This window comes from Tenrec ecaudatus, chromosome 2 (genome assembly GCF_050624435.1).
Source record: "Tenrec ecaudatus isolate mTenEca1 chromosome 2, mTenEca1.hap1, whole genome shotgun sequence".
Classification (NCBI taxonomy): Eukaryota; Metazoa; Chordata; class Mammalia; order Afrosoricida; family Tenrecidae; genus Tenrec; species Tenrec ecaudatus.
Window position 1 is genome coordinate 140227496 of NC_134531.1, and position 13465 is coordinate 140240960.

At 48.3% G+C, this 13465-nt stretch overlaps 1 protein-coding gene across 1 annotated transcript; it reads left to right on the forward strand.

Annotated features, from left to right (window-relative positions):
• Positions 1-249: 249 nt before the first annotated feature.
• On the forward strand, positions 250-11804 carry TXNDC15 (thioredoxin domain containing 15). The gene is made up of 5 exons (XM_075541576.1): positions 250-433; positions 4257-4735; positions 6490-6653; positions 8904-9034; positions 11399-11804. The coding sequence occupies exons 1-5, from the start codon at positions 367-369 to the stop codon at positions 11593-11595; spliced, it is 1038 nt and encodes a 345-aa protein (XP_075397691.1). The 5' UTR covers positions 250-366; the 3' UTR covers positions 11596-11804.
• Positions 11805-13465: the final 1661 nt, after the last annotated feature.

Below are 13465 nucleotides of genomic sequence, written 5' to 3' on the forward strand. Positions count from 1 at the left end.
GGCCGCCTGGCGGGGATGGGGGCGGGGGGGGCGAAGCGAGCGTTTCCGGCAGCCCGGCCCGGGCGGCTGAGCGCAGGAACAGGGTCTCCGTCTGGCGCCCGCGCCCAGCCGGGGGCTTGGGGCTCGAGAACGTCCCCCCCCCGCCCGGGGGGCGGCTGGCGCCTGGGTCCTAGAGGCCTCGGCGTGCGCCCGACTCAAAGATGGCGCCCGCGGCGACGGCTCGCGGCCACGGCGACGGCGCGGGCCGCGCCCTCGCTCCGCCGCCCTCCGCCCCAGCCTTCTCGGGTCGGCCGCGCGGCTCGCGCCGTCGTTCGCCGTTTGCGGTTCCGCCTGGGTGGGGGTCCCCGCGGCCACCCGCCCGGCGCCATGCGACTCCTCGGCTGGTGGCCGGTGGTGGTGTGGGTGCTCGGGCCGCCCGCCCGCGGCCTGGAGGGTGAGTGGGGGCCGGGGTGAGGTGGGGGCTCCGGGCGGCGCGCTCACCTGGGTCCGGGCCCGCGGCTGGCTCTCCTTGGCGTCGCCCCACGCGCTTGCCCCGTCCTAGGCCCGACCTTCGCTCCGCTGTGACCGTGACCGTGGCGGTGACCGTGGGGTGGGGGGCGCCCACCCCGGGCTCCCCGCGGCCCGCGCAGCCTCAGGCCACCTTGTCAGGCATCTGTTAGGCGTGGGGAGTCTTACGCTCCGATTTGGTGGCATGTGGTGAGCACTTTGGAAACCGTCCTAATCATCGCACACTTGTCGAGTCCCGCCGCGCCGACTCTGACTCCCGCGACCCTCCTGTGCACTGCACACCCGACTCCGGCCTCCCACGCGCTCCTGCGCTTGAACCTGGTGCTGCTCCACTGGTTTCCATCCGTCACCGCGATGGACTGGCACTTTGTCTCTCACCGCCTGCCAAGCACGCTGCCCCTTTTCAGGGACTGGTCTCCCCCGGAAACATGTCCGAAGTGCCCGAGGCAAAGTCCCGCACTCCCTTTCAGAGAGCATCCTGGCTGGACCTCCTTCCCGGCAGTCCACGGCATGTTGCACGCCCTTCGCCAGCACTTGACCATCCCTTTTCTTTATCTGCCTTCTTGCATTTGAGGTGATTGAAAATACCTTCACCTGGGTCAGGCCTGAAACGGACAGTTGTGCTTTTTAATATTGTAAAGAGCTCTTTTGGAGCAGATTCGCCCAGTTAAATGTGTTGTGTGTTTGCTTGCTTGACTGTTGCTTCCATGAGCATTGCTTTAGGATCCACGTAAAAGAAAAGTCTTGTGGCGCTGGACAGGCGGCCCTCAGAGAGGTCTGATGTCCTTCTCCAGGGACCGTGCTCTTCCAAGTGCCCAACATGAGACCAAGTCTCAACATGCTCCTCTCAAAAGAGCATTCTGGCCGGACTTCATCTAAGACAGATTTGTTTCAGTATTCTTCACCAGCTCCACAATTCAAATGCATTCTGTCTTCCTTATTAAATCTCCAACTGTCATATGAGGCAATTGAACATATCATGGCGTGGGTCAGGTGCACCTTAGTCCTCAAAGTAACATCTATCTGCTCAATACTCTGAGGAGACCTTGTGCAGCAGATTTACCTAATGTAATGCGTCTTTTGATCTCTCGACTGCTGCTTCTGTGAACATTGGTTGTGGATTCAAACAAGACAAAATCCTTGACAACTTCAACCTTTTCTCCATATATCATGATGTTACCTATTGGTCCAGTTGTGAGGAATTTGGTCTTTACATTGAGTTGTACTCTATACCGAAAGCTACAATTCTCGATCTTCATCAGCGAGTGCTTCAGGCCCTCCTCACTTTCAGCAAGCAAGGCTGTGTCATCTGTATGTCATAGGTTATCTTGTAGATGAGATGTCTACAATTTTGTAGCAATACTTTTTGACTTATCCTCTGTCTTCTTTTTGCTGGGTGTAGAACTCCAGGGTGATGGTTTTCTACTGTCAGTGCTTTAGAGTTGGTTATTCTGGCTTGCATTGTTACACACCCACCCACCTACCCACCATCCTTCGTTTTGTTTCTATTTTTTCTCTCCATTTTTAAAAACATTTTCTCTTTGAGTCATTTGATTATATGTTTTGGTGTCGTTTGTTGAGTGTGGGAGTTTTGAGTGTCTTAGATCTGTGGATTTATAGGGTTCATCAAGTTGGGGAAGTTTTCAGCTATGATTTCTGTAAGTTTTAGTTCTGTTGCCCCATCTTCACTGTTTTGGATACTTCAATTATTTGTCTATTAGGCACTTAAAGTTGTCCTACAGTTCACTGATATTATTTTACCTTTTTAGATGATTTTTTCTTTGTCTCATTTTGGATTATGTCTATTGTTATGACTTTAATTTCACTAATCTTTTTTCTGCAGTGTCTAACTGCCGTCAATCCCATCCAGTATAGTTTTCACTTCAGACATTGCAATTTTTATTTTTGGAAATACTTTCTTTCCTTGACAAAATTTAAAATGTCATATGTGTGTATACTTTGAATACAGAATACAGTTACACTGTTTATCCTTATTTGCTAATTTTGACATCTGTCAATTCTAAGATGGTTTTGATTGGTTGATTCTACCAATCAAATGGCATGGCAGGAGCATCAGACTGGCTGTCTAACTTCACAGGTGGGGAAAGGATCATTATCAGCATAACAGCCCAAAGCTAATTTTTATCAAGTGGAGGTCATACATACCTCCTCTCTCCAACTGTTTGACCAAGTCTAGTATCAGCCAGCCCTCCTTCTCAGGGCCTTCTCCATCTCTCTTCCTCCTGGGTTTGATAATTGGTTGTAAAGACCACACAGAATTCATAGGCCATATTCATGATTTGGGGACTTAGTGGTTACAATTCAGGGTCAGGAGTTACTCAGGCTAGTTCTTCCTTTGGGACAGCTTCTTAGGCATGCCTGCAGGCTGGTCTTTCCCTGACCCTTGATCTCCTGGCCTTTGGGTCATTGACCCTTTGGGCCTCTTGGGGTAACTGAGCCTCTTCCCTGCTTGATCAACTATTACAAAGATCATTAGTTCCATTAGTAAGTGCTCACAGGCACCTCACTCATAGTGACCCTGTGTAGGGATTCTGAGACTAAGTCTTTATGGGAGCAGACAGCCGCTTCTTTCTCCCGTGGAATGGCTGGTGGGTTTGACCCATTGACCATGCGGTTAGCAACTCCATGCTTATCCCACAGTGCTACCAGGGCTTGTCAAGTTACCCTTACTGAGGTAAGCCCTTATTGTCAAATAAACATCATGGTTCTCCTTTTGGCAACCCAAAAGGTTGGTGTAGAGGCAGCCATGGCCTGGTGGACTAGAGGGGGCTCCTGTAACTATTCTCGAACTTTGTTCCGGGATACAGTGAGGTTGCTTGGAAAGGTGCTGACAATTTCAGGTTTTGTGGGTAGCTGAGAGCAGAGTGTATTTAGTCTAAGATTGACTGTGGTCTATTTCAGAGTCAAGCCCCATCTAGTATTTTTCTCACCCCCTCAAGAATTACGATGTTCCTGGCTCTATGAGTGTTGGAAACTCTTCTTCCCGATCCTTTGGGGTGCTGCTTTTCCTGGCCGAGAGGAATTACCCTCGCATGCTCTGGCCAGCACTCTGCTAAAAGCGCAAGGGGGCGGGATCTGCTGAAGATCTCTGGTGTCCTCCTTGCACCTGTCTCTTCTCTAGTTTCCTGTCAGGGACACTGGAGCTTCCCCGATCCCCTGCTCCTTCGCTCCATCTCTTCCACTCAGCAAGGCTGCCAGGCTCTCCTGGGCCTCCCTCCTTAAGCCTTGGCTGAGCACTTCCTAAGCAGTCGTGGGGGGCAGCAGTAGGACTTACCTCATCTGTTTCCTTTCCCTCAGGGTCATTGTCTAGGGATGCCTTTGTTGCCAGAAGTCTAGTGTCCTGAGATGGTTCTTTCATTTCTTCTCTGTCTTTTTTGGTTGTCTCAGGAAGGAGGCTAATTAGTCTGGCCCCTGTTACTCCATCTTGTCCTGAAGCTGAATTCCTAGAGAATGTTTTTGGATCACTGAACAAATCTGTAAATTTCTGTGTGGATATTTGGGACTTTATAACATATCTATATCTTATATTCCACCAGGAGCCCTGAGACTTCCTGCTCCCATAAAGATTTATAGCCTCAGGAACCCAAAGGGGCAGTCCTAGACTACCCGATAGGGTCGCTCCGTTGATGGCTGCGGTATGCTGTCGTCGTTGCGTTGTTTGTTCGTAGCTCTTTGAGGCGCATTTGAAGTTGGATAGCATGTGATCATGTGGCCTCTTTTGGTTGCAGAGGAAAGTGGTCGCACATGGTCTGAGGAGCAGCCTGGCCACTCTTTCCAGGCGGGGGCTGTGATCCTGGGCGAGGAGGTGGCCCCCCAAAGCCGGATGGGCCAGGACCTGTCAGCAGAAGAGGCCGATGCAGGGCTCAGGCTGGAAAGCGACGATCACATGGTGATGTTATCTGTGGTCCCCGGGGGAGCTGAGGACAAACGGAGCGCAGAGGCCGGCGGTGGCACCTGTGGGGCTGGAGGCGAGGAAGACTCGAGGTGCAAGCTCCGGGAGAGCCTCTTCTCTCTGGACAGCGCTGGCACGAGCTTCCCAGACCGGGAGGAGGAGGATTACGCAGAGCCGGGAGCAGCGGAGTCGGAGCCCGTTCCGGCCGAGGAGACCAACAACACTGACAGTCTGAAGTCCCCGAAGGTGACCTGTGAGGAGAGAAATGTGACAGGATTCGAAAATCTTACCTTGAGAATTTTAAATATGTCACAGGTAAGCAAACAGTGCCTTCCCTCCTTTTCTGCATGTACTTAGTTAATTTTGCTCTCTCCTTTCCAGCTGAGGTCACATCCTGGCTGTGCCGGAAGTGGAGCAGCCCTGAGTGGCTGTGTTGGTGTTTGCTGGCGCCGGAGAGAGGCCAGCGGGGGTCCATGATGCTTTTTAGGTGGCCTGCCGGCACCGTGGCCACGTGTTGGAGCAAGATGAGGCTTTCTAGTCCCGTAAAGATTTCCAGCCTCAGAAACCCAAGCCGACAGCTCTCCTCTGCCCTCTCGGGTCACTGGGTGGAACTGACTCGATGGCAGTAGGTAGGGACATAGTCATCCTTGGACAATCTCACCACAGAAATCCCGACGGACTGAGAGGTTCTTAGCATCAGAATCATGGTCTTCAAATGAAGTATTTTTTACAGAAGCAACTGCAAACTATCAGAAATACTAACATTATACTTCAGGGCTCATGGGAAATATGTTATATTGATGACAACTTCCTCTCTCCTCCAAAGCCAGTGTTTGCACTGATGTAAGAGCTGACGCAATTGTTCTCCACCTAGGCAGGCTTTTCCAGGTAGCTGGATAAAGGATGACCCCAAGGCGGGTGCTGGGGCACTTCCCTAGGGTTGTGAAGAAGCTCTCCTGCAGAGAAGGATGGCTTCCAGCCCGCTCATGAAAGTTTACTGCTTAGGGGAAGCGGGGAGCTGGTGTCTTTAGTGTCCAGAGCTGCCCACTAAGTGCCAGATGAGGGCTGACCTCACACTACCCCCCATGCCTGGTAGATACTGTACCTGAACTCTGCGGGACTGCTACAGGGACTGGTGTCACCTATAGGGACCAGGCCAGAGCACTTTCAACCATTTGGATTAGGGTGGTGGTAAGGATGGCGCAGGGCTGCATTGAACTAGCCTTCGGCCCAAGTATATTGATTGGCCTGCTTATTACAGACAGCAGCCTGCTGAGATGATAGTGGGGGTCTGAGGCGCCAGTGCTCCAGGGAAACTGTAGATTGAGTTCAACACACAATTCAAAGGCCAGGGCAGTGCTCAGTGTGTAAATCGACCGATTATGAAAAATACTACAAGAGGAAAGATCAGAGGAAGGTTTATGACTTCTTCTTTGGTAGGAATTTTCTGCTGACTCAAGAGATGTCTGGCTCAAAAATCTGACAAGTCTCAAAGCTTAAACTGTGCAGGCTCCCTCTGATCCCTGCCCACCCACCCACCTATTCCTCTCTTGGGAGGCAGTGGCGTTTCTGTTGGGTGTTGTGTTAGTCCAGGTTGACTAGAGAAACATCCAGAGACATTCCTGTATGTTAAAACTGTTTATCAAGAAGTAATTATGCTTCCATAAAACATCCCATTCTAGTCCAGATCAAGTCCATAAGTTCAGTATTAGCCCATAAGTCTGATTTTAGTCCATGACTTCCTCTTCAGACTCATGCAACACATGCAATGATGCCGAATGCAGGAAGACCAGAGAGAGAGAGAGAGAGAGAGAGAGAGAGAGAGAGAGAGAGCAAGCGAGAGAGCTGCCTCTTCTGATGGCAGAATCAAGAGAGGTTCCCAGAATCCTCATGAGAAGGCCACGCCCAATAGGAGTGATCAATCTGGCTGTGACCTGAGTGACAGGCTAGATTGCACCCTTCATTCTTTTTATCCAGTCGACATGAAATTGTACAACCTACCACCCGGTGTGCTTCCAGAAAACGGCGCATCGACCACGGGCTCTCGTGACGCTTGTTTCTCCCCTCAGGACCTTCTGGAGTTTCTCAACCCCAACGGCAGCGACTGCACACTCGTCCTGTTTTACACCCCGTGGTGCCGCTTCTCTGCCAGTTTGGCCCCGCATTTTAACTCTCTGCCCCGGGCCTTTCCGGCTCTTCGCTTTTTGGCACTGGATGCGTCTCAGCATAGCAGGTGATTGTCCCCTCGTGGGGCTGTGTCTCGGGCTTCAGGATGGTGGTTGTGATGATCTAGAGGTCAGAGCGAGTTCAGAGAGGAGCCGAGGTGGGGTCATTTCTGGAAGCCTCTGAAAGAGAGCCAACTCCTCTGCGCTGCCGTTTAAAGGCGCCGCTGCCCCGTGGTGGTGGAGGAGGGCTGTTTTTTCTTTCATTCACTGTTTATTTATTTCAGCACAATTAATGTCCCACATGTGGCATCCCTCTGTGGCTCCACCTACGGTGTAGTACGCCTTCCACCCCATTTCCCTCTGCTCCTAGTCTACATCTTCTGGGGGCCATTTTCTTCTCTCCCTCCCTTTTTTTCCTTTGTTTCTTTCCTCTCGCCTGTGTCTGCCCTTTTGCTTCCATGTGATTCTGAATACATGGTTTCAGCAGACACACAGATGAACTTAGTGAATTAGTTTAGGCCTCTTAAAATGACCCTTTACCTTCATTTGATACTGCTTTGATATTGTTTACGGAATGTCCTTTTTAAGCCCTGCTCAGGGCTCTGGATTCCCTGTGAGAACAGTATCAGGCCCTGCGTTGTCAGCCATGTGCCCCCTCGGGTTGGGTGTTTCCTAGCAGCTCACAGGAGGTTGTGTGTGAACACATTTGAAATGTCTAGAAAGCGGTCAAGTTGGTGATCTTTTTTTTTTCACTCAAGTTGGTGTCTCACAGGTTTTAAAGATAAGTTGAGTGACAAGTTAATTCTCACTCCACTAACTTTCACTGTGGAAAACGTTAGTGTCAACATTGACCTCAATTGGCTTATGAAGAAAGAAGTAATCTGACAAACAAGTTCTCATGACGGTGTGAGGACAAAGCCCACGCTGCCATGGGAACAGACTGTTGGAAGGGTAGTTGAGGTGGAGTGTGGGGCTCTCTCAGGACTGTTTTCTCGAGGCTCTGCTTCCGGAGAATCGAGTACACTGGTTCCTGTTCTATGGCCTGGCCTTTGTGTTTCCCTCATATGCAAAGACTCAGTCACAACGTGTTTCCAAATCAAAAAGCAATCTGATAATCCAGTATCATTACCCTTTTGCTTACAAAATCTTAATACTACTCGACTTAAAACAAAAACACAAAAACAATCAGACTAACCCATTGGCTTTGAGTTGATTCTGAGCCATAAAAACCCTTATAGGACAGTGTAGAACTGTCGCATAGAGTTTCCAAGGCTGTAATCTTTGTGGAAGCGGCCTGCCACCGTTTTCTCTCACAGAGCCCTTGGTGAGTGTGACCCTTGAACCTTTCGGTAGTTAGACAAGAACTTTGATTAGTGTATGGCCAGGGCTCCTTAACTGAGGCTTGTTAGGCACTATTGACCCATAGTGATCTTATGTCCAGCAGAACAAAACCCTGCCTGGCCCTGCGCAGTGCTCACAGGTGCTCTGCTTGAACTCATTGCTGCAGCCACTGGGTCACCCCTCCCTCTCCTGGAGGGCTTTCTTTTTCACGGCCCCTCTGCTTGACCAAGACAGGGCCTGGGCTCTCCTGACCACATGTCCGAAGTATGTGAGACAAAGTCTTGTCATCCTTGCCTCTTAAGAAGCATTTTGGCTGTACTTCCTCCAGACAGCTGTTTGTCCTTTGAGCGGGCATGGCACTTCCAGTATTCGTCTCCGGCAGCACAGTTCAAGCTGAAATAACTGCCCAGAGTGCACCGTTGGGAACTGGCAGACGTAGGCTTGAACCCAGAGTGCTTTGAGTGCAGAGCTTATCAGCACGGCTGTCTCCTGAAAGGCTGAAACAGTTCTGCACAGGTCAGATTCCCTCCACACTGTTTTGCCCTAATTGGGAATTTCTTGGTATAGTTGTTAGATCATTTATTCTCTCGAGCTTGCCACAGTTGATCTTTTGTGAAGGATGGGAACGGGCATTCTGAAGAGTTTGAAATTTATTCTGTCAAATAAATTAACACAGTGTGTTTCCTCTATGAATCGGAATTTTCCGGTCCAATCTGTTGGTCGGTTAGAACTTAAACAATGGAATCATAACTGTGTCATGCCTAGTTTCCTGTTGCAATGGAACGCAACCCAGAGAGCAGAACAGGAATGCCCTGAACCATGACCCATCAGGAAAGAGGTCATACACAAAGGGAAAGTCTGAAGTCTGAATATCACAACCTCCGTTGCCACACAAAACTGACCTTTCTCATTTCTTTCTTTAGTTTCTGATCCAGCTCCCCGCTCATTCTTTTCTGACTGACTTCTTTCTCTTGCAGCCTTTCTACGAGGTTCGGCACCGTCGCTGTTCCTAATATCTTGTTATTTCAAGGAGCTAAACCAATGGCTAGATTTAATCATACCGACCGAACATTGGAAACTCTGAAAATCTTTATTTTCAACCAGACAGGTATGTATAAATAGTATGTTGTGGAAGATGTTTTATTCTTTTTGTTGTTGTTTTTTAAAAATCATTTTATTAGGTGCTCATACAACTCTTATTACAATCCATACATATATCAATTGTGTAAATCCCATTTGTACATTCATTGCCCTCATCATTCTCAAAACATTTGCTCTCCACCTAAGCCCCTGGCATCAGCTCCTCATTTTTCCCCTCCCTCATGAACCCTTGATAATTTATAAATTATTATTTTGTCATAGCTTACACTGTCCGATGTCTCCCTTCACCCACTTTTCTGTTGTCTGTCCCCCAGGGAGGAGGTCACATGTAGATCCTTGTAATCGGTTTCCCCTTTGCAATCCCCCCTCCCTCCACTCTCCCAGTATCGCCACTTCCACCACTGGTCCTGAAAGGACCATCTGCCCTGGAGATGTTTTATTCTTAACAATATGTGTTCTTCTAGAAGTTCTGATTTGCTGTCATTTTTGTCCTGAGTGTTGGATCCAAGGTTGACTCTGAGATGTACACTTTTTTCCTTCTAATTCACTGTTTCTTGTTAAGCATCTCCGCATCAGGGACGAGCGAGCATGAGCCAAGTCATATCAGCGATGCTAAGCTTCGGACTCATAGCGGCACTTAGAGGACGGGGGGCAGCTACCCATTGGATTTCTGAGGCTGTCGATCTTTACCAAGACCTCATCTGTTTTTCTGCAGAGTGCCTGGTGGTTTTGAACCACTGGCCTTGTGGGTAACAGCTCAATGTATCACCCACTGTGCCACCAGGGCTCCTTTATAGAAACCTTTTTTTTGAGATATGTTTTATTGAGATACATATTCACATACCAATATACTTCATCTGTAGACGTGTGTAAAAGTATGTGCCCATCATTGTACAGCATGAGGGATTTCCATCAAGTGAACCTCCTCGGTAACTAAAACTCAGGTCAAGAAGCAGATCATCTCTCTCTTCCGAGAGGCTGCTATCCCATAATCTAGTATATTAAGGGGGGCATAATATATGCATTCTTTGTAGCTGGCTTATTTCATTGAACACACTTGTGAGATTCGGCTAGAGCATGCACAGTTGGTTTTGTTCATTTTTGTTGCTGTCTGCTGTTCTATTTATTAACCTGCGGGTAGGTGCTGTTTTAGGGAGCCCCGGTGGCATAGCGATTACACCTTGGCTGGAATCTGCCAGGTCGCCCGTTTGACACGCCATGGGAGAAGACAGGGCTCTCCGCTCCCAAGCACAGTGACAGTCTTGGAAACCCACAGGGTCAGTTCAACCCTGTCCCAAAGCATAGACATCAACTCAGGGGCAATTATTTTGAGGTGCTATTTTAATTCCATAACACTGGCCAAACATTTTCCTTACCTTTTACTCTGTTTGTGAAAATTGGACATGGTAAATTGAAGACATTTCTTTCTTTGGAAATGTTCCTCTTCTCAAAATCTAATTGCTCAAATACGAACACCCCAGTTCTAGCTCAAGTGTATCATTAGAAATACACACACACACACACACACACACACACACACACACACATATATATATTGCATTGAAATCTTCATAGATTTACACACACACACACACACACACACATATATATATAAATTTTTTAATATAATTCTACAAGGGGGCATTATAAAGTTTGTAGAAAATGTAATGAAAAGTTAATGGCATTTCCCCCCATGAACTTTTTGAAGCCCCCTTGTATAATACCAAAGAAGGAAAGGCTTCCACGTGTCCGAGTAGAGGGCTGTGAAGTGTTGAGATAGATCCCAGGTGTTGTCCTGGTTGCGCTTTCTGGGTCCCTCAGGGTCACTTAGGTTGCTGTGCAGAGAGGGGCCCATTTTGCTCAGGGCTCTAACAAACCTGGAGCCTAGGAGCTGCAGCATCGTTGGTAACCCCGAGTCCCAGTGGTAGTCAGTTGGCCTAGCAGTTCTTCAGTCCTTTTAGTAATTTAAAACTGAACACAAGGCAAAACCATATGAATTTAGCAGTACTTAACCTGTGGAAAGACTCTGGGGAGCCCTGAGAGTACCTGTGCTAGTTACTTGTTGAACTTTTGTCTAAGAAGCGAACAAAAGACATTCTTGGCATGCAGTGGTGAGGAAACCTCTGCCGAGTTCACAGAGATTCTGGCTTTTGCTTTGTACAGCTGAGTGAATTCCTGCCGCTTTGATGTGGTGGGGAGAAAGGCAAGTTGCAAATGACCCCGACAGGCAAGTGAAATCCATCCCAGATCTCCTAGCTAGCGGTGGGGCTTATATTCCGACTGCGTATCATTTTGCGCACCAGGCGTGATACTTCAGAAGACTCCGTGGCAGGTGCTTTTTCTGATTGGAAACACCTGATTTCTCTTGCAGGTCTAGAAGCCAAGAAAAACGCGGCAGTAACTCAAGCTGACCAAACAGGCCCTCTTCCCAGCACTTTGGTAAAAAGCGTGGACTGGCTGCTTGTGTTTTCCTTATTCTTTTTAATTAGTTTTATTATGTATGCCGCCATCCGAGCTGAGAGCATCCGGTGGCTAATTCCAGGGCAAGAGCAGGAACACGTGGACTAATTACTGATGGACTGAATGTAGAAGTCGGGAGAGGAATTTCAGACGGAATGCTGCAGTCTCATGTTTTCTCCAGTGAGGTGCTGACCTGCAGCTTTCTTCAGATTAAAGAATCATGCATTTGTTGAACCGCTGAATGTGTAAAAAAATTATAAACGGGCCTTTTAACAAGTGTTGTAACAAGCAAAGGCATAAACATCCATTGGAACTGAGTGTTCGTGTTTTTACTTGCGTGTCATACGACATGTTAAGGGAGAAGTGCAGTTTAAGATGCGTGACGTTGTATTCTGGTGGGATTAGAGAAGCAGGACTTTCAGAGTACAGTTTTAGGAAACTTGATTACCCCCACACCCAAGCAGGTTGGCTCTGTGTTCTTTTGCAGTTTCTCCTCCAGCGCTGTAAGCAGGAAAGCACAGCCATGGGGTGAGCAACTAGAAGCGACGTGCACGGCTGCTGCTTGCCTTCTTTACTGAGGGCGATGACGAATCAGATGCCTGTGTTTGGTGTTTGTGACCTGTGATCGTCCTGAAAGAATTCCGAGTGATTTCAGAGGTGCTTCTGGGCACGGAAGACACTCGGGGAAAGTTTATGGTACCATCATAACGAAAGCCAATCCGTTCTACAGAGTGCTTAAAGTCTCACCACTGCTGTCTAATCAGCAGCTACTGACTGAGCCCTAAAATGGTCCTAATGCTCTTCTAGGTTTAGTGACCTCCAAAAGAAGTAGAAACACTGCCCTTGCCTGAGGTACCATATAATTTATAAAAATGTTTTTGAAAAGCTGTTTCTAAAAGAAATCTCTTTAAGTTTCGATGTAAGACAGCTGATTACACTATGATCACTCACTTTTATCCTAATTGTTTCCAATGTTTATTTAGATTGAGTGAGTGAATGTTCATTTCATAAAGCTCCCTGGATTCTATTAAAATAGAACGTTAGATGAGTCCCCTTCCCAGAGTGCTGTATTGGGTGGGAATTTGCAGCGTTACACTTTCAAGTCATGCTGGGGTGGGGGGTGGGGTGGTCATAGAAGGGACTGGCTCAGAGCAGTACCTTAATTTCCATTTTACAAATGAGCAAACCAAGGCAGAGTTGGATAACTTTCTCAGGTTGCAAAGATAGCAAATTAAGCTGGAATTTAAACTCACATTTGCATGTCTATAATTACAAAGATAAGGGAAAAGCAATAAGTGATCCTTCTTTTATGATAATACCTAGGACTGGGTCCTATCACAGGTGAGCCAGCTACTGTCTGAAGCACCTGCATGTGCCATTGCATCCAGACTGCACTGCAGCCCCGCGAGATAGACGAGGTCCCGCGTAACTGGTCATGCAGCCTCCAGTGGGGGACCAGGCTTCCAACCTACACGTTTTGACCCCAGAGCTTCCCCATGGATGGCACTCTGCCCAGTCTCTTGTGTCACCATCATAGACATTTCCACAGCGCCTTTGCATACAGTGACGACCTCGGGGAAAGACAGCTCCCAGCTGCTTTTGCCCAGGCAACATGCAGTGCTCGTGTTAGTGCGTTAAAACATCAGTGTGCTTTTTTCTGTGCTTCCTTTCCATGACTATCATAGCCATGGCTCCCAAACAAGTTCGTGAAACCAGCAGTAAAGCTAAGCGGAGAACTGTGATGGAAACCACCATAGAGTGACAGAAAGAAAGAAATCCCCCCAAAAAACCATTGTAAAAATGTGAATCAGGTTGCCACTTGTCTGATACGGTGGCCGAATACAACATGACTAAGTCAACATTATCAACATTTTTGGGTGGGGCGGCGGGAGGAGATGAGTAAACAGATAATGTGGTAAATGAAATCCTTAACCAGAAAACAAAGTACCCGGGCCATTGAAAGGCTGAACAGCTGCTG